General features: G+C 38.1%; 1 protein-coding gene across 1 annotated transcript in view; it reads left to right on the top strand.

The window, feature by feature from the left end:
- LOC128647597 (uncharacterized) overlaps window positions 1–14,243 on the top strand; it is a 175,365-nt gene extending 161,122 nt beyond the window's left edge. Inside the window, exons 4-5 of the mRNA XM_053700354.1 lie at window positions 6,751–6,860; window positions 14,154–14,243. Coding sequence (XP_053556329.1) covers window positions 6,751–6,860; window positions 14,154–14,243 — 200 coding nt within the window. The remainder of the gene's footprint in view (window positions 1–6,750; window positions 6,861–14,153) is intronic.
- Window positions 14,244–22,503: the final 8,260 nt, after the last annotated feature.

Genomic DNA, 22,503 nt, shown 5'->3' with positions numbered 1-22,503 from the left:
GCTTTTTTTGGACTTTGGGTGCGGCTAATCATGCAGGCCATATAGAGCTGCCACCATTCGGTGTTGTATCAGCTATTAAACTAATAAGAACAGAACTACCAAAATACAGCCAATGAAGGGCCTTATGAAGACTGAGCCAAGGTTGGATTGTAGTATTTGGTTAGGCTAATCATGATGGCCATGTAGACCACCACCGAGAGTCCTGGAAGTAACAGGGATGATGAGATGAAAGTGCTAAGAATAGTACTACTTGAAACAACCGAGTTAGCCATGGGTGTTAATCCAAGACCGCTTGGCTTTTTTTTGGTTTGGGTGCGGCTAATCATGCAGGCCATATAGACCTGCCACCATTCGGTGTTGTATCATCTATTAAACTAATAAGAACAGAACTACCAAAATACAGCCAATGAAGGGCCTTATGAAGACTGAGCCAAGGTTGTATTGTAGTATTTGGTTTGGCTAATCATGATGGCCATGTAGACCACCACCGAGAGTCCTGGAAGTAACAGGGATGACATGAAAGTGCTAAGAATAGTACTACTTGAAACAACCAAGTTATCCATGGGTGTTAATCCAAGACCGCTTGGCTTTATTTTTGTTTTGGGTGCGGCTAATCATGCAAGCCATATAGAGCTGCCACCATTCGGTGTTGTATCAGCTATTAAACTAATAAGAACAATACTACCAAAATACAGCCAATGAAGGGCCTTATGAAGACTGAGCCAAGGTTGGATTGTAGTATTTGGTTAGGCTAATCATGATGGCCATGTAGACTACCACCGAGAGTCCTGGAAGTAACAGGGATGATGAGATGAAAGTGCTAAGAATAGTACTACTTGAAACAACCGAGTTAGCCATGGGTGTTAATCCAAGACCGCTTGGCTTTTTTTTGGTTTGGGTGCGGCCAATCATGCAGGCCATATAGAGCTGCCACCATTCTGTGTTGTATCAGGTATTAAAATAAGAAGAACAGTACTACCAAAATACAGCCAATGAAGGGCCTATGAAGACTGAGCAAAGGTTGGATTGTAGTATTTTGTTAGGCTAATCATGATGGCCATGTAGACCACCTCCAAGAGGCCTGAAAGTAACAGGGATGAAAGTGCTAAGAATAGTACTAATTGAAACAACCGAGTTAGCCATGGGTGTTAGTCTAAGACCGCTTGGCTTTTTTTTGCGTTTGGGTGCGGCTAATCATGAAGGCCAGATAGACCTGCCACCATTCGGTGTTGTAACAGGTATTAAACTGCTAAGAACAGTACTACTTAACACAACCTAGTTAGTTACCATGGGTCCCAGAGCATATGTTTTGTTATTATATTTTGTAAGGGTAATCATGCAGGCCATATAGAACTCCCCCAATAGGGTGAGTAACAGGTATTGAAATGCTAAGAACAGTACTACTTAACACAAAGTTACCATGGGTCCCAGAGCATATGTCTTATTATTATATTTTGTTAGGGTAATCATGCAGGCCATATAGACCTCCCCCGATAGGGTGAGTAACAGGTATTAAAATGCTAAGAAGAGTACTACTTTACACAACCTAGTTACCATGGGTGCCAGACCGCATGTCTTGTTATTCTATTTTGTAAGGGTAATCAATCATGCAGGCCATATAGACCTCCCCAGATAGGGTTAGTAACAGGTATTAAAATGCAAAGAACAGTAATAATTAACACAAGCTAGTTACCATGGGTCCCACACCGCATGTCTTGTTGTAATACTTTGCCAGGGTAATCATGCAGGCCATATAGACCTCCCCCAAAAGGGTGTAACAGGTATTAAAATGCTAAGAACAGTACTAATTAACACAACCTAGTTACCATGGGTCGCAGACCCAGAGCAGATGTCTTATTATATTTTGTATGGGTAATCATGCAGGCCGTATAGACCTCCCACGATAGGGTGAGTTACAGGGATTAAAATGCTAAGAAGAGTAATACTTAACACAACCTAGTTACCATGGGTCCCAGACCGCATGTTTTGTTATTATATTTTGTAAGGGTAATCATGCAGGCCATATAGACCGCCACCGATAGGGTGAGTATGAGTAACAGCTATTAAAATGCTAAGGACATTACTAATTAACACAACATAGTTACCATGGGTCACAGACCCAGAGCAGATGTCGTATTATTATATTTTGTATGGGTAATCATCCAGGCCGTATAGACCTCCCCAAAAAGGGGGAGTTACAGAGATTAAAGTGCTAAGAATGGTACTACTTAAAACACAACCTAGTTAAAATGGGTCCCAGACCGCATGTCTTATTATTATATTTTTTCAGGGTAATCAGGCAGGCCATATAGACCTCCCCCGATAGAGGGGGTAACAGGGATTAAAGTGCTAAGAAAAGTACTAATTAACACAAGCTAGTTACCATGGGTCCAACACCGTGTGTCTTGTTGTTATGCTTTGTCAGGGTAATCATGCAGGCCATATAGACCTCCCTTGATAGGGGGAGTAACAGGGATTACAGTTCTAAGAATAGTACTACTTAAACACAACCTAATTAACATGGGTCCCAGACCAGATGTTTTCTTATTATACTTTGTCAGGCTAATCATGCAGGCCATATAGAGCTCCAACAAAAGGGTGGGTAAGAGGGATTCAAGTGATAAGAAAAGTTTTACTTAACACAACAAAATTACCATTGGTCCCAGAACGCGTGTCTTGTTGTTATACTTTGTCAGGGTAATCATAACCGCCATATAGACCTCCCCCAATAGGGGGAGTTACAGGGCTGAAAGTGCGAAGAATAGTACTACTTAACACAACCTAGTTGGGTCCAAGACCGCATGTTTAATTATTAGACTTTATCAGGGTAATTATATATCTAAAAAATCTATCTATTTTTCTTCTATCGATTCTATCTAACTATCAATCTATGTATATCTATCTATCCTATCGATCGATCTATCTTCTGTCCGGACTGTTTTGAGACAGCCACTTGTGTTTCTGACAAATTTGAAGTAGGAGGACAGAACAATCATCTTCTTCGATCTCCCGGTTCCAAAAATGAAGGCCATATAGACCTCAACCGATAGGGGGAGTAACAGGTTGTAGTAAAATGTTAAGAATAGTACTACTTTACACACCACGGGTCACAGACCACATGTCTTATTGTTATACTCTGTCAGGGAAATTATATATATTTCAAATCGATTTATTTATATATCAAATCGATCGAACTATCAAACGTATCGATCAAATGTAGATTGCATCTATTGATCGATGTCATTCGTATCTATAAAATGTATATTGCATCTTTGATTCGATAACATTCGTATCTATCAAATGTATATTGCATCTATTGATCGATGTAATTCGTATCTATCAAATGTATATTGCATCTATTGAGCTATGTACAGTGTATCGATCATATGTATATTGCATTGATTGAGCTATGTAATCTATCTATCAAATCTACCTATCTCGTGGTTCTGCAAGTGGACTGTTTGCGGTTGATTGCAGTGCGTTACACTTGGAGTTTGCTCTGTCACTGTGATGCGGCCGTAACCCTTACACTACCTGATAGATACGACATCATTACTGATGTTTTAAAGCACGTTATTGCAAACAATTTGGGAATGTTAGGTGATTTAGGCCCTTTATGGGTTAAGAGCAGACTCTGCATAAACTATGTAATTTTACATGGGAGTTTTGCCAGGGATCCCCCTCCAGCATGCCACAGTCCAGGTGTTAGTAACCTTGAAACAACTTTTCCATCACTATTGTGGCCAGAAAGAGTCCTTGTAGGTTTTAAAGTTCGCCTGCCTATTGAAGTCAATGGCGGTTCGCGCGGAAGTTCGAGTCCGCCGTTCGCAAACCGAAAATTTTAAGTTTGCGACATCACTATTTGCTATGTCTTTTAAAAGAGGCAGGTTGAAGCAGACACCCCAAGCTATGATTTCGGCTAATGCCGAAACACGTTAGCTGGGTCTGCATTAACCTCCTTATTGGAATATTATGCATGTATATATGTTTTTCAATATTTGAACTTTTAATGATACTGTTGTACGCAAAATAAAAGTGAAGTTTTACCAAGGACCTGTCTGGTGCTCCTGATCTGTTCTACTGTACCTGTATTATCCAAAATGGAAAGTGAGCAAAAACTAAACAGGTCACGGATCAGACCTTAGGAGGCGAAGCTGCTGGAGACCGGGCGTGAAGGACGCGGACAAGGCTGACATCATCAGACACTGCAGGAGGTCAACAGAGGGAGTACAGAAGATTGGTTCACAGCACTACTAAAGCAAACTCCAAGGGAGCATTTGTGCAGGATGTGCAAGTTGTTTAGATGGAACATCTCCCACAGACCAACCTAGCCTAACGTGAATACTATTGCCAGAAATGCTGTTCTTATCGGACTGGTAAGCCTTTAGCACAACCTGCGCATCAACTTTCTTTTGGAAAAAAATGTGAATTTGTTTTCCAGCCGTTCGTGACAAAGTGCAAGAACATTTAGCACATCAAACTTAACATAGCCTCCTAAAAACTTTGTAGATAATATGTAAAACTGTTGAGGTGCTGAGACTTCCACATCTTTTCTGACTGTAGGTGTACTTTGTAAGGTATTTTTGATGTGTTTTGTGAAACATTTTTGTTTTTCACAAAACACATTACTATTTACTACAGGCCTTAGAGAGCGGAAGACCAATTGTGCGCGGTAAAGACAGAATGCGCGACTTGCAATACTGAATCAATGACCATTCTGCATGCAAAGACCATATCGCACAGACTTGTGTGATTTGTAATCGAGGTCTTAATGCTTTCATTTAATAATATCAGTAGTTGACATTTCATCACTATGACTATCACACAGCGAGTTTTTGGACAGTAAAATTATTTTACCTAGGTTACATAATTTCCAGTGCTACAGGATATGAAAATTAAAGAAGACCCCCCTCCCACACACACACACTGTATATAAACCTAGTTGTGATCTTCCCCTCCACGATTAACACCCCCTTTACTTTAACATTTTGATTCGATCCCCTTCTATGCAACACCTATTGGTAAATGCCCCATGATCCCTAAATCTAAAATCAAAATAAAAAATAAATCTGATAAATTAAAACAAAATCTTAATTACAAAAACAAATATAAAAGTCCTAAAGTCTTCAGCCTAAAACATTGCCCTGTCCCTGACAATATCTGGTTCCATAGGATCTAATACTTAATTATTAAATAAAGGCTTTGTACCTTATTATTCTAAGAATGAAACCAATATGTTTAGTGTAACTGAAAAAACACCATAAATCTATTATGCTGGGAGCTGTTTTTGTTAGTGGGTATCTAACTAATGAATGATTATTAAAGGGACAGTCAAGTCCAAAACAAACTTTCATAATTCAAATAGGGCATGTAATTTTAAACATCTTTCCAATTTACTTTTATCACCACTTTTGCTTTGTTCTCTTGGTATTCTTAGTTGAAAGTTAAACCTAGGAGGTTCATATGCTAATTTCTTAGACCTTAAAGGCCGCCTCTAATCTAAATGCATTTTGATCGTTTTTCACCACTAGGGGGCATTAGTTCATGTGTTTCATATAGATAACATTGAGTTCATGCACGTAAATTTACCGTGGAGTCAGCTCTGGCTAAAATGCAAGTCTTTCAAAAGAACTGAAATAAGGGGCAGTCTGCTGAGACTTAGATACAAGGTAATTAGAGAGGTAAAACGTGTATGATTATAACTGTGTTGGTTATGCAAAACTGGGGAATTGGTAATTAAGGGATTATCTATCTTTTAAAACAACAACATTCTGGTGTTGACTGTCCTTTTAACAAGATTTCATTATTAAAATTAAATCCATTAGAGTATCTGTCCCAGTCACCTACTCACCAATCTAACAATTCATAGTCCTTTTTTTTGTGTGTTTTTTTTAAACTAGTATTCCTTTTTTAATAGTGCTAAATTCCTAAAATATATGAAATGTCTTAAAGGGACAGTCTAGGCCAAAATAAACTTTCATGATTCAGATAGAGCATGTAATTTTAAACAATTTTCCAATTTACTTTTATTACCAATTTTGCTTTGTTCTCTTGGTATTCTTAGTTGAAAGCTTAACCTAGGAGGTTCATATGCTAATTTCTTAGACCTTGAAGCCCACCTCTTTCAGATTGCATTTTAACAGTTTTTCACCACTAGAGGGTGTTAGTTCACGTATTTCATATAGATAACACTGTGCTCGTGCACGAAAAGTTATCTGGGAGCAGGCACTGATTGGCTAGACTGCAAGTCTGTCAAAAGAACTGAAAAAAGGGGCAGTTTGCAGAGGCTTAGATACAAGATAATCACAGAGGTTAAAAGTATATTATTATAACTGTGTTAGTTATGCAAAACTGGGAAATGGGTAATAAGGGGATTATCTATCTTTTAAAACAATAAAAAATCTGGTGTAGACTGTCCCTTTAATATACATAAAAATATATACTGTTTTTTACAATGACATATAAGCAAAAAAACAGCAATAAAAAGTTGTATCATTTTTGAAAATGATCATCCGGTCTGAATAAATTGCCTGATTCTGGAAACTACTCACTACTACAGAGTATTCTGCATTTTTTGTATACAGAGCATTGGCTTGCACAGATGTGAATTTGTATTTCCAGTGCCTTGCATTTCAGAAGAAATTTAGATTGTTTGAACACTTTTGATTAATAAACAAGAACCCGGAGACCTGCGCCTCCTCTACCGAAACAAACATATGAGTGAATGTCATTTCTTTGTTTTCCTTTTAGACAGAAAAATTGGAACTATCATATCAAATCTTAAACTAGGAGTAACTTTGCCAACAAAGAGTTCTACCTCGATCCATAGACAAGGGATGGATTGCAAGCTTTGTGGGGAGGTATTGCTTATTATTATTTTTTATACCTTATCAAAAATAAAAATATTTACTTTTGCTTACCAAGGCCTAGATTACGAGTTTTGTGGTAGCTGAAAAAGCAGCGTTAACAGGTGCTAACATTCACCTAGATTTAGAGTTTGGTGTTAGCCGTCAAAAGCAGCGTTAAGGGGTCCTAACGCTGCTTTTTACCGCCCACTGGTATTTAGAGTCAGACAGGAAAGGGTCTACCGCTCACTTTCTTTCCGTGACTCGAGGCTACCGCAGATCCCCTTACGTCAATTGTGTATCCTATCTTTTCAATGGGATTTGCCTAACGCCGGTATTACGAGTCTTGGAAGAAGTGAGTGGTACACCCTCTACCGACAAGACTCCTTCTGACAAAAAAAGTCAGTAGTTAAGAGCTTTATGGGCTAACGCGGAACATAAAGCTCTTAACTAAAGTGCTAAAAAGTACACGAACACCCATAAACTACCTATCGGAACTGCCAATGGAATGCGAGCTCAATCCGATTGGCTGATTGGATCAGCCAATCGGACTGAACTTCAATCTGATTGGCTGATTGAATCAGCCAATCAGATTTTTCCTACCTTAATTAGAATCCTATCAGCCAATCGGAATTTGAAGTCTTCATTCAGACGGCATCTTCTATCTTCATCCTTCCAGCGCGGAGCGGGTCCATCTTCAAGATATCCGACGCGGAGCATCCTCTTCAAGCGACAGCTTCTTCGTAATGAATATCTCTTCAAGTGAAGTCATCCAAGATGGCGTCCCTTATATTCCAATTGGCTGATAGAATTCTATCAGCCAATCGGAATTAAGGTAGAAAAAATCCTATTGGCTGATGCAATCAGCCAATAGGATTGAGCTTGCAATATATTGGATGTTCCAATCAGCCAATATAATGCGAGCTCAGTCCTATTGGCTGATTGGATCAGCCAATATGATTTTTTCTACCTTAATTCCAATTAGCTGATAGAATTCTATCAGCTAATCGGAATCTAAGGGATGCCATCTTGGATGACGTCACTTAAAGAGATATTTATTACGAAGAAGTCGTCGTTTGAAGAGGACGCTCCGCGTCGGAGATCTTCAGGGGGTTAGTGTTAGGTTTTTTAAGGGGGGTTTGGGTGGGTTAGAGTAGGGGTATGTGGGTGGTGGGTTGTAATGTTGGGGGGGTTGTATTTTTCTTTACAGGTAAAAGAGCTGATTACTTTGGGGCAATGCCCCGCAAAAAGCCCTTTTAAGGGCTGGTAAAAGAGCTGATTACTTTGTAATTTAGAATATTTATAGCTTTATTATTTTATTAGGGGGCTTAGATTAGGTGTAATTAGTTTAAACTTCTTGTAATTCTTTTTTTTTATTTTCTGTAATTTAGTGGGGGTTTTTTGTACTATAGTTTAGTTTATTTAATTAAATTTAATTGTAGGTAATTGTAGTTAATTTATTTAATTAATTTAATGATAGTGTAGTGTTAGGTTTAATTGTAACTTAGGTTAGGATTTATTTTACAGGTAATTTTGTAATTATTTTAACTAGGTAACTATTAAATAGTTAATAACTATTTAATAGCTATTGTACCTAGTTAAAATAAATACAAAGTTGCCTGTAAAATAAATATAAATCCTAAAATAGCTACGATGTAACTATTAGTTATATTGTAGCTATAGTAGCGTTTATTTTATAAGGAAGTATTTAGTTTTAAATAGGATTAATTTATTAAATTATAGGAATATTATTTCATTTTATTTAAATTATATTTAAGTTAGGGGGGTGTTAGGGTTAGACTTAGGTTTAGGGGTTAATAACTTTATTATAGTAGCGGCGACGTTGGGGGCGGGAGATTAGGGGTTAAAAATTGTAGGTAGGTGGCGGCGATGTTAGGGAGGGCAGATTAGGGGTTAATAAAATGTATTAGAGCGTTTGCCAGGTGGGAGTGCGGCGGTTTTGGGTTAATACATTTATTATAGTGGCGGCGATGTCCGGTCGGCAGATTAGGGGTTAATAAGTGTAGTTAGGTGGCGGCGACGTTGGGGGGGGCAGATTAGGGTTTAATAAATATAATGTAGGTGTTGGCGATGTTGGGGGCAGCAGATTAGGGGTTCATAGCTATAATGTAGGTGGCGGCGGTGTCCGGAGCGGCAGATTAGGGGTTAATAATATAATGCAGGGGTCGGCGATGTCGGGGTCGGCAGATTAGAGGTTAATAAATTTAAGATTAGGGGTGTTTAGACTCGGGGTTCATGTTAGGGTGTTAGGTGTAGACTTAGAGAGTGTTTCCCCATAGGAAACAATGGGGCTGCGTTAGGAGCTGAACGCTGCTTTTTTGCAGGTGTTAGGTTTTTTTTCAGCCAGCTCAGCCCCATTGTTTCCTATGGGGATATCGTGCACGAGCATGTTTTTCCAGCTTACCGCTACCGTAAGCAACGCTGGTATTGAGGGTTGAAGTGGCGTTAAATTATGCTCAACGCTCATTTTTCTGAGGCTTACGCAGCCATTCAGACAACTCAAAATACCAGCGTTGTCTTAAGGGTGGGCTGGAAAAAAAAGGAGCGTTAGCTACGCGGGTCTTTACCGACAAAACTCTATATGTAGGTGATTGCTTTTTCACTACCGCTGGTATTTCAAGTCTTGCAGGTTTAGGGTCACTGCACACTTTTTTGGCTTTACCGCAAAATGACTTACGTAAACTTTGTAAAGTCTTTTTTCTATGGGACTTTTATAGCGCTGGTATTACGAGTCTGTCCTGAGAGGCCAAAAATTGAGCGGTACACCCTAAACCGTCAAGATTTCGAACGCATTTAAAAGTCAATAGTTATGAGTTTTATGATACAACGCCGTAACATAAAACTCATAACTAAAGTGCTAAAAAGTACACTAACACCCATAAACTACCTATTAACCCCTAAACTGAGGCCCTCCCGTATCGCAAACACTAAATTACATTTTGTAGCCCCTAATCTGCCGCTCTGAACACCGCCGCCACCTACATTATACTTATGAACCCCTAATCCGCTGCCCCCAACATCGCCAACACCTACATTATATTTATTAACCCCTAATCTGCCACCGCCAATGTCGCAGCAACCTACCTACCCTTATTAACCCCTAATCTGCCACCCCTATAATAAACATATTAACCCCTAAACCGCCGCACTCCCGCCTCGCAAACATTAGTTAAATATTATTAACACCTAATCTGCTGTCCCTAACATCGTCGCCACCTACATACATTTATTAACCCCTAATCTGCCGCCCCCAATGTCGCCGCCACTATATTAAATGTGTTAAACTTTAAACCTAAGTCTAACCCTAACACCCCCTAACTTAAATATAATTAAAAGTAATCTAAATAATTATTCCTATCATTACCTAAATAATTCCTATTTAAAACTAAATACTTACCTGTAAAATAAACCCTAAGCTAGCTACAATATAACTAATAGTTACATTGTATCTAGCTTAGGGTTTATTTTTATTTTACAGGCAAGTTTGTATTTATTTTAACTAGGTAGAATAGTTATTAAATAGTTTAACTATTTACTAACTACCTAGCTAAAATAAATACAAAAGAACCTGTAAAATAAAACCTAACCTAAGTTACAATAACACCTAACACTACACTATAATTAAATATATTAAATACATTAAATATAATTACCTACATTAAATTAGCTAAAGTACAAAAAAAACAAACACTAAATTACAGAAAATAATAAACAAATTACAGATATTTAAACTAATTACACCTAATATAATAGCCCTATTAAAATAAAAAGCCCCCCCCCCCAAATAAAAAAAACCCTAGCCTAAACTAAACTAACAATAGCCCTTAAAAGGGCCTTTTGCGGGGCATTGCCTCAAAGTAATCAGCTCTTTTACCTGTAAAAAAAATACAAACAACTCCCCCAACAGTAAAACCCACCACCCACACAACTAACCCCCCAAATAAAATATTATCTAAAAAAACTTAAGCTCCCCATTGCCCTGAAAAGGGCATTTGGATGGGCATTGCCCTTAAAAGGGCAGTTAGCTCTTTTGCCGCCCAAACCCTATCCTAAAAAAACAACCCACCCAATACACCCTTAAAAAAAACTAACACTAACCCCCTGAAGATCGACTTACCGGGAGACATCTTCATCCAAGCCGGGCCGAAGTCCTCAACGAAGCCGGGAGAAGTCTTCATCCAAGCCGGGCGAAGTGGTCCTCCAGACAGGCAGAAGTCTTCATTCAGAAAGCATCTTCTATCTTCATCCTTCCAGCGCGGAGCGGGTCCATCTTCAAGATATCCGACGCGGAGCATCCTCTTCAAGCGACAGCTTCTTCGTAATGAATATCTCTTCAAGTGAAGTCATCCAAGATGGCGTCCCTTATATTCCGATTGGCTGATAGAATTAAGGTAGAAAAAATCCTATTGGCTGATGCAATCAGCCAATAGGATTGAACTTCAATCCTATTGGTTGATCCAATCAGCCAATAGGATTGAGCTTGCAATATATTGGATGTTCCAATCAGCCAATATAATGCAAGCTCAGTCCTATTGGCTGATTGGATCAGCCAATAGGATTTTTTCTACCTTAATTAGCTGATAGAATTCTATTAGCTAATCGGAATCTAAGGGATGCCATCTTGGATGACGTCACTTAAAGAGATATTTATTACGAAGAAGTTGTCGTTTGAAGAGGACGCTCCACGTCGGATGTCTTGAAGATTGACCCGCTCCGCGCCGGAAGGATGATGATAGAAGATGCCATCTGGATGAAGACTTCTGCCCGTCTAGAAGACCACTTCGCCCGACTTGGATGAAGATTCTCCCGGCTTCGTTGAGCACTTCGGCCCAGATTGGATGAAGACGTCTCCTGGTGGTAAGTCGATCTTCAGGGGGTTAGTGTTTTTTTAAGGGTGTATTGGGTGGGTTTTTTTTTTTAGGTTAGGGTTTGGGCGGCAAAAGAGCTAAATGCCCTTTTCAGGGCAATGGGGAATGGGGAGCTTAGGTTTTTTTTAGATAGTATTTTATTTGGGGGGTTAGTTGTGTGGGTGGTGGGTTTTACTGTTGGGGGGGGTTGTTTGTATTTTTTTTTTTACAGGTAAAAGAGCTGATTACTTTGGGGCAATGCCCCGCAAAAGGCCCTTTTAAGGGCTATTGGTAGTTTAGTTTAGGCAAGGGTTTTTTTTTATTTTGGGGGGGCTTTTTTTTATTTTAATAGGGCTATTAGATTAGGTGTAATTAAATATCTGTAATTTGTTTACTATTTTCTGTAATTTAGTGGAGGGGTTTGTACTTTAGCTAATTTAATTTAGGTAATTGTATTTAATTTATTTAATTTATTTAATTATAGTGTAGTGTTAGGTGTTATTGAAACTTAAGTTAGGTTTTATTTTACAGGTACTGTTGTATTTATTTTAGCTAGGTAGTTAGTAAATAGTTAATAACTATTTAATAACGATCCTACCTAGTTAAAATAAATACAAAGTTGCCTGTAAAATAAAAATAAACCCTAAGATAGCTACAATGTAACTATTAGTTATATTGTAGCTAGCTTAGGGTTTATTTTATAGGTAAGTATTTAGTTTTAAATAGGAATTATTTAGGTAATGATAGGAATATTTATTTAGATTTATTTTAATTATATTTAAGTTAGGGGGTGTTAGGGTTAGACTTAGGTTTAGAGGTTAATACATTTAATATAGTGGTGGCGACGTTGGGGGCGGCAGATTAGGGGTTAATAAATGTAGGTAGGTGGTGGCGAGGTTAGGGATGGCAGATTAGGGGTTAATAATATTTAACTAATGTTTGCGAGGCGGGAGTGCGGTGGTTTAGGGGTTAATATGTTTATTATAGTGGCAGCGACGTTGGGGGCGGCATATTAGGGGTTAATAAGTGTAGGTAATTTGCAGCGACATTGGGGGCGGCAGATTAGGGGTTAATAATTATCATGCAGGTGTTGGCGATGTCAGGGCAGCAGATTAGGGGTTAATAAGTGTAAGATTAGGGGTGTTTAGACTCGGGGTTCATGTTAGGGTGTTAGGTGTAAACATAAATTTTATTTCCCCATAGGAATCAATGGGGCTGCGTTACTCACTTTTACGCTGCTTTTTTGCAGGTATTAGACTTTTTTTCAGCCGGCTCTCCCCGTTGATTCCTATGGGGAAATCGTGCACGAGCACGTTACACCAGCTCACCGCTGACTTAAGCAGCGCTGGTATTGGAGTGAGATTTGGCGCAAAATTTTGCTGTACGCTCACTTTTTGTCTTTTAATGCCGGGTTTCTGAAAACTTGTTATACCAGCGCTGCAGGAAAGTGATCGGTGAGAATAACGTGCAAGTTAATACCTTACCCCTGTTACCGCAAAACTCGTAATCTAGGCATAATTATTTTATAGATGATTAAATTAAGAGTTGAAGCCAAGTGAAAGAAAACTCAAACAATAGAACATAGACTATGGGGCCTATCTATCAAGCTCCAAATGGAGCTTGATGGCCCGTGTTTCTGGCGAGCCTGCAGGCTCGCCAGAAACACAAGTTATGAAGCAGCGGTCTAAAGACCGCTGCTCCATAACCCTCTCCGCCTGCTCTGATGAGGCGGACAGGGATCGCTGGAATTCAACCCGATCGAGTACGATTGTGTTGATTGACACCCCCCTGCTGGCGGCCGATTGGCCACAAGTCTGCAGGGGGCAGCATTGCACCAGCAGCTCTTGTGAGCTGCTGGTGCAATGCTGAATACGGAGAGCGTATTGCTCACCACATTCAGCGATATCTGTTGGACCTGATCCGCACTGTCGGATCAGGTCCGACAGACATATGATAAATAGGCCTCTGTGGATTGGATATGGTCCTAGGGTTGGGTATCTAATGTTTTCCTGTCATCCCAGAGTTCTTACTTGACTGGCAAACAAGGGTGTTTTTTATTGGAATTGGGTTGCAAATGGAATCAGTTTAATGGTTTGTGCAAAATGCTTCTGTTAACCTGATCTAGTCAATATAAATAGGTAACTATGTACTTAATTTTAATTAAGTCACACTAGCAGCATTATAACTAAGGTTAGTTTCTTTCTAATGGTAGTGAGAGTCCAGGAGACCTTTACTCTTGGGAATTACAACACCTGGCCACCATAAGGAGACAAAGACACCCTACCAAAGCTCTACATATATCCCTCCTACTTCCCCTTCTCCCCAGTAGTTATTTGCATCATCAAGGAGAAGACAAAGAGATAAAGAGGTGTTAAAAAAGGATCTTTTATTTCTATTCTCATATTGGATTACCCTCAGTGGATAGTTTTGTCATGAGCAGGTGGGGGATTCCAGAGATGGATCTCATGGCTTCTCATCTCAATCAAAAACTAGCAATGTACGATTTGAGGTTAAAACCTTCAGTCTCTAAACTTACCTGCTTGGACATTAAACTGTTGATACTTTTGCAAAGTGGTTTCCCTGATTCTGTAATTGATACTCTGTTTCAGGCCCGTAAACCTGTTTAGTAGAGAGATTTACAATAAGGTATGGGAGGTTTTTTTATCCTAGTGTTCTCAACATGGTTATTCCTGGCATTCAAATTCCAAGGATTCTCCAGGTTCAGATTCTCCAGATTAGTTATGTTAGGGTTACTTATAGTTAATGTTAAGGTTTATATTTATTTCACAGGCAAGTTTTTTATTTATTTAAATAGTTATATTGTAATTTTAATTTAAAGTTAGGGGGTGTTAGTTTTAGGGGTTAATCGTTTAATTTAGCGTTTTGCAATGTGGGGGGCGGCGGTTTAGGAGTTAATAGGTTTATTTAGTGGTGGAGATGTGGGGGGCCGGAGGTTTAGGGGTTAATAACTTTATTTAGTGGCGGCAATGTCGGGGAGCGATGGAATAGGGGTTAATAACTTTATTATAGTGGCGGTGATGTTGGGGAGCGGTGGAATAGGGGTTAATAGTTTTTATTAGTGTTGGCGGTGTCTGGAGTGGCAGATTAGGGGTTAATACATTTATTTAATAGTCAGGATGCGAGTGTTACTTTGTAACACTTTAGTTATGAGTTTTGTGAAACATTTTCGTGGCGCAAAACTCATAACTACTGCTTTCAGATGGCAGAATGGCTCTTGTCGGTATAGGCTGTAACACAAGATTTTTAGCCTGAACGCACATTGCGGGATTGACGTTGCATTAAAGGCTAAAATGCTTGCAGCATAGCTATACCGACACGTCTCCCAATAGCGGTGTTACAGCTTTTACGCTGAAATTGCAATGCAAAACTCGTAATCTAGGTGATTGTTTTTAGTGAACTCCACATCTTGGGTATTGGTCCCAAAGACCAAAGGTCTTGTGGACTCTCACTGCCATTAGAAAGAAGACAAAAATTATTTTTACCTGATAAATCAATTTCTTTCTTGGTAGTGAGAGTCCACGAACTAACCCAAAAACTATATCTCTGGTGGCGGCAGTCCTAGGCCTAGATTTAGAGTTCGGCGGTAGCCGTCAAAACCAGCGTTAGAGGCTCCTAACGCGGGTTTTTTACGCACTCCGGTATTTAGAGTTTATTTACCGCGACTCAAAATACACCTAACGCTCAACTTTCTACCGCCACCTCAGACCCAGTAGTAAACATATACCGCACAAAAAAACATCCACGAATCACAAAACAAATATTACACAAAGTACACTTACACTCATACAAACACAACACTATCTTTATTTTTCGGAATTGTTATTTTTTCTTTAAAATACAAAGGATTAAAGTTGCGAGATCTCGGGTGTTTGAAAAAAATCCACACAAATCCATTTTCCCATTGACTTACATGGACATACGGGAAAAGACCCTCATATACCTACATCTAACGAATAACATTATCACAAACATACACTCATCGATGCATACAAACAATATACACCACATTACATACACAAAATATTTATTTATTACAAAAAGAACACGATTTAGTTACTTTTTCACACAAGCTCATGACGTCACTCACTTTACGAGGAAAACCAGTCTTAGAAAAAAAAATATAGAAATCTTTGGAGCCTCCATTGACTTCTATTGGGAAGACGTGCTCGTGCACGCGAAACCCTCATTTCCCTAACGCACGCAAATAGCGTAGACGGAAAAACTCCAAATACCAGCGCTAGAAAATACATGCTTTTATGCGTTAGACACAGCTATGATAAATAGATCAAGAAATGACTATTTCCCTATGGTGGATTTATGTTTTTTAATATTAAATATTCACCACACCATAAATATTTTTAACACTTTTAGATTACATCAACTACAAATCCCCATCACTAGTAACACATTATTATTTCAATAAAATTACATTTACAATTAAAATAAAATTCAATACACATTTCTGGATTCACAAACACTACACAATGGGAAACATCTCTCATTTACCTTTATTATTGCATTTCTGTTATTCAACTCATATGCTTGCAGCAACTGCATATCTACATAGGCTTAACACATGATCACTCATGGATGCACATACATTACTTTTAACATTCACTCATACATGTGCATTCAAATGATGGGGGAAAAACACATTACATTCTCTCGAGGAATCACAAAACACAACATATGGATTTTACTGTACTTTTAACATCATGATTCCATCACCAGAAACCATTAGGAATTACCTACAACAAGAACATCATTACACCAGATTACAGATGTCACTTTATGGGAAGGAACAACAATGCCAGACCGCTATATAGAAGTCAGCATATGTGGGACACAATCACAATATATACGTACATGTACATAACACGCATCACCCATCACGCAACCACAAAGCACACATTTAGATTTTATTCAGCACACAATAACAATGTAGCACAATACAACAACACAATGAGGATTTCACAACTACATAGGCAGGTTAATAATATCATGACGTCATTACAAGATTCAACCATACACATCACAGATTCACCACTGTACCGCCCCTTTAGGAACTTTAACACTCAATACTACAATACAACATATACGTAAAACACACTTTTGAACAGCATTATTATGGAGATTTCAATGGGACAATTCAGAAATATTGTCAGATCGCACATCAATTATATATATAATACTACAGATGGCAGCCGGAAGTTATTCAGTATTCGTGCAATTTTTATGGGACGCATACAATATCGTCAGATCGAAAATCACTTATATATATAATACTACAGATGACAGACGGGAAGTTCGGAATTATTATTGCGATTTTAAAGGGACGCGTACAATATTCACATCTCGGCAATCACTTATATATACAATACTACAGATGACAGCCGGAAGTTATTCAGTATTAGTGCCATTTGAAAGGGACGCATACAATATTGACAGCTCGGCAATCACTTATATATACAATACTACAGATGGCAGACGGGAATTTCGGAATTATTATTGCGATTTTAAAGGGACGCGTACAATATTCACATCTCGGCAATCACTTATATATACAATACTACAGATGACAGCCGGAAGTTATTCAGTATTAGTGCGATTTGAAAGGGACGCGTACAATATTCACATCTCGGCAATCACTTATATATACAATACTACAGATGACAGCCGGAAGTTATTCAGTATTAGTGCCATTTGAAAGGGACGCATACAATATTGACAGCTCGGCAATCACTTATATATACAATACTACAGATGGCAGACGGGAATTTCGGAATTATTATTGCGATTTTAAAGGGACGCGTACAATATTTTACAGCTCGGCAATCACTTATATATACAATACTACAGATGGCAGACGGGAAGTTCGGAATTATTATTGCGATTTTAAAGGGACGCGTACAATATTGACAGCTCGGCAATCACTTATATATACAATACTACAGATGGCAGACGGGAAGTTCTGAATTATTATTGCGATTTTAAAGGGACGCATACAATATTGACAGCTCGGCAATAACTTATATATACAATCCTACAGATGGCAGATGTTCCTTTATCATTTACAAACAATATTGCAGCAACATTGATCGATCACATTCGATGCACATTATACACAACTATGCACTTTCATTCATGTTAGCCTGGACGTGTGCTTGTTACTATAACATCGCGTTTAGGAAATATTGATTACGCATATGAACAAACATTACAAACATGCACTGTATGTGTGATATTTGACACTTTCACATTGAGAATCATTGTTTGAAACTAACATTTCAGCAAACAACAAATAAACGCCCACTGTGAAAGCATTCGCGCCGCTCACATACAAACAGGTGAATACAATCAGCAATCATTACAAACTCACTACCATTGGACTAATTGTACTATAAATCCCCCAAACAACATGGCCAATGCATCACTTGTGATCCACATCAGATCAAGTGCTTACCTTGTTACGCTGTTTTGAAAGATGGATGACGATGACATGGTAGACGCTGCTGGTGGTGCTATTGGCGAACTAGCTGTTGGTCGAATCAGGCAGCCTCGGCGGCTCAGACCGAGACGAAGGGGTCGTCTGGTTCGAGGTCCTCGTGTCTACAGGGTGAGACCCACCTTGGAAAACATGAGTGACTTTGAGGTTTTTGATAAGTATCGGCTCGATCGCGAACAGCTCATTGGCCTTTACGAGCTTCTTAAACCTCATTTGGAGCCACGTATACAAATAAGGACTGCTGTTCCCCCCATGAGTAAGATGCTAAGCTGTCTATACGTCCTGGCCTCCGGGAGTTTTCAATCAGGAGAACTGTACATGCATGGCCTGGCTCAAGGTACATTCTCTGTGGTGTTTGATAACTTTCTGAACGCCATGGTACGTATCAGTAAGCAATACATAGGATTCCCACAGAATGATGGTGATTGGAGGCGCCTGAAGCGGGAATTCTTTGATATTGCTCAATTGCCCAATGTCTTGGGAGCCATTGATTGTACCCACATTGCGCTGCGTGCTCCAATTGATGACTTGCCCTTCAGAAATCGCAAACATTTTCATAGCCTCAACGTGCAGTATGTTTGTGATGCACGGATGAGGATTATGCATGTGTATGCGAATTTTGGAGGTGCTTGTCATGATGCCCGCATCCTCTCTCTGTCGTCCCTGTGGAGACAGTTTGAGGAAAGACAAATGCCCCCTGGTTATCTCGTTGGTGAGTATTTGTGCACAACATGGTTAATTATTTTGACAATTGCCCCTGTATTTTTTAACTGTTAGCGTCATGTTCAGCTATAGGATTAAATTTAACCATTTGTTATTTACCGACGCTAATGTCTATTTTTATTGAAATGCAGATATGTAGCATGTCTTACCTTAAGTGTTCAGATAGAGAATGCAATGTAAACATGTAGTTAGCATTTTACACAAGGTTTGTTTTAGGAGAAATACGCATATGTAGCATGTCTTAGATGAAATGGCAAGATATTATCTCATGCAATTTAACCCTGTCATTGTCTTTTTCTGCTAATGTCTATTTTTATTGAAATGCAGATATGTAGCATGTCTTACCTTAAGTGTTCATATAGAGAATGCAATGTAAACATGTAGTTAGCATTTTACACAAGGTTTGGTTTAGGAGAAATACGCATATGTAGCATGTCTTAGATGAAATGGCAACATATTATCTCATGCAATTTAACCCTGTCATTGTATTTTTCTGCTAATGTCTATTTTTATTGAAAAGCAGATATGTAGCATGTCTTACCTTAAGTGTTCATATAGAGAATGCAATGTAAACATGTAGTTAGCATTTTACACAAGGTTTGGTTTAGGAGAAATACGCATATGTAGCATGTCTTAGATGAAATGGCAATATATTATCTCATGCAATTTAACCCTGTCATTTTATTTTTCTGCTAATGTCTATTTTTATTGAAATGCAGATATGTAGCATGTCTTACCTTAAGTGTTCATATAGAGAATGCAATGTAAACATGTAGTTAGCATTTTACACAAGGTTTGGTTTAGGAGAAATACGCATATGTAGCATGTCTTATATGAAATGGCAAGATATTATCTCATTCAATTTAACCCTGTCATTGTCTATTTCTGCTAATGTCTAGTTTTATTGAAATGCAGATATGTAGCATGTCTTACCTTAAGTGTTCATATAGAGAATGCAATGTAAACATGTAGTTAGCATTTTACACAAGGTTTGGTTTAGGAGAAATACGCATATGTAGCATGTCTTCGATGAAATGGCTAGATACAGATTTAGATATAATTTTTTTTTTTTTTTTTTATGTTTCTGACAACTTTTAATATGGATTATGGTTTTTAAAAAATATATTTATACAACAATATACTAGTTTAAGTATTCTGTTTGAATTATGTTCTGTTCTAAATTTATAGGTGATTCTGGGTACATGAGCCGGCCTTGGCTCATTACCCCCTTGCGTAGCCCAACTGATGTGTCTGAGGAGCGCTACAATAGGGCTCATAAGAGAACCAGGGCGGTGGTTGAAAGGATGTTCGGGCTCCTGAAGATGAGATTCAGGTGCCTGGACCGTTCTGGAGGAGCACTCCAGTACAACCCAAAGAAGGTGGCTAAGATCGTTGTAGCCTGTAGCGTCCTGCATAATATTGCACAGCGGGCTGGGATGCTGCAGGCCGTCCCGGTGGACAGAGACCTCCTCAGAGATGAGGAGGATGATCCTGTTCTAGAGGGGGAATTCCAGGACGAGGGACTTGATGTCAGAGCAGACGTCATCAACCGCCACTTTAGACGGTAAATAATAGAAGTTACACTGGAGTATTTTCAATAGATGTGAACTCTAGGGAAATGACAAGTAGAGAATTGTGCAAACATGTTAGTATTGATAAAATGTTATAATAATATTTATTTCTCATAATATAGGTGATGCTCTGGGCATTGGGTCCTATAGCGAGTCTTTGCCACCTGGTTTTTATAGAGGACATCAGATGGTAAGTAGAAATGTATGGACTGTTGCTGGCATGATTTGTACACAAATACATAATATGGCATAAATTTTTAAAAATATAACTTTGTTTACACATTACTTATGTACATAATCAGAAAGGGATACTCTAGAATGACTATGGTTCAATGTCACACAGAGGTTTGTTCTGCTCAATATGACTCATCTTCACACTTGATAGAAAATAACACAGGTTCATACACAGGCTTAGTAAGCTAGTGATAGATATTTATTATGAAATGGGGGGTGGGAGAGGGGTACAGAACTGATTCACACACTTGTATGAAATCTTTATATATAATTTCTTACATTAGGGAGATGACTTAATATAAAGACTGAAAGGGAACAATTTGAAGCCTGACAGTGAAGATTTCCAAGACTGACAGTGGGGAAAAAGCCAAGATTGAAATTGAAGTATACCAATGGGATCATGTCTGGCATATTTAAATTCTGCTGACCTTGAAAACCATACAAAGACATGTTCACATGGTAAGTGCAAACTATTTGATAGAATAAGGCTGTGGAGACATCCTATTGGAGACACTTAGATGATTTTCTATTTTGTAGATGGTATTTCCCAGTCCTCTATTTAATGAACTGATGAATAAGACACCTATTGAAGATCAACTGTTTACCCCTGAATTGACATTCAAAGACCATGCATTGTCCAGGTTGGTGTACCAATGCATGCTAGTGAAGACTGTAGAATATTAGTAGCTTACATACATTAGTCATATTTAGTTCTTAATTAGATATTTAGGGATCACAATCAGACACTTAGATGATTTTACTTTTTTAGATGGTATTTCCCAGTCCTCTATTTAATGAACTGATGAATAAGACACCTATTGAAGATCAACTGTTTACCCCTGAATTGACATTCAAAGACCATGCATTGTCCAGGTTGGTGTACCAATGCATGCTAGTGAAGACTGTAGAATATTAGTAGCTTACATACATTAGTCATATTTAGTTCTTAATTAGATATTTAGGGATCACAATCAGACACTTAGATGATTTTACTTTTTTAGATGGTATTTCCCAGTCCTCTATTTAATGAACTGATGAATAAGACACCTATTGAAGATCAACTGTTTACCCCTGAATTGACATTCAAAGACCATGCATTGTCCAGGTTGGTGTACCAATGCATGCTAGTGAAGACTGTAGAATATTAGTAGCTTACATACATTAGTCATATTTAGTTCTTAATTAGATATTTAGGGATCACAATCAGAAAAAGGAATACATATTATAGTTGATATAGAGGTATTTGAATGGACATGAAATATTACATTTATGTTCAGCATACATATATTGTTTACATGTGATATACATTATTATGTATAAATTTAATTTTTGAAATTTAAATATTATTTTTAATCAACAATATAATGGTGTATGTATTTTATTAATTTAAAATGAATGTAATGATTATCTTTAAAAAATGTTGATCAAAGTTAGAGCATAGACACCATATGATTTTAAATGTATTTTATGAATATTTTACAACGTGTGTATTAACTTTGTTCCATTTTTATTATTTGTCATTTCAGATTGGCATCTGATGACTTCATGGAATATTTATTTATTTTCTATTAAATATATATATTTTTTTTAGCAGATTCTAATATATATCAATATAATCTGTAAATAAATAAAACTTGGACTCCCATGACTGGTAGTTGGCTATTTGACAAGCACATGCATAAGAGAAAATAATGCATTAATAGTAGAAAATAAAATTCTTCAGAGAATATTAAAAG

The sequence above is a fragment of the Bombina bombina genome, chromosome 2 (assembly GCF_027579735.1).
Source record: "Bombina bombina isolate aBomBom1 chromosome 2, aBomBom1.pri, whole genome shotgun sequence".
Classification (NCBI taxonomy): Eukaryota; Metazoa; Chordata; class Amphibia; order Anura; family Bombinatoridae; genus Bombina; species Bombina bombina.
This window is presented reverse-complemented; position numbering and strand designations above follow the sequence as displayed.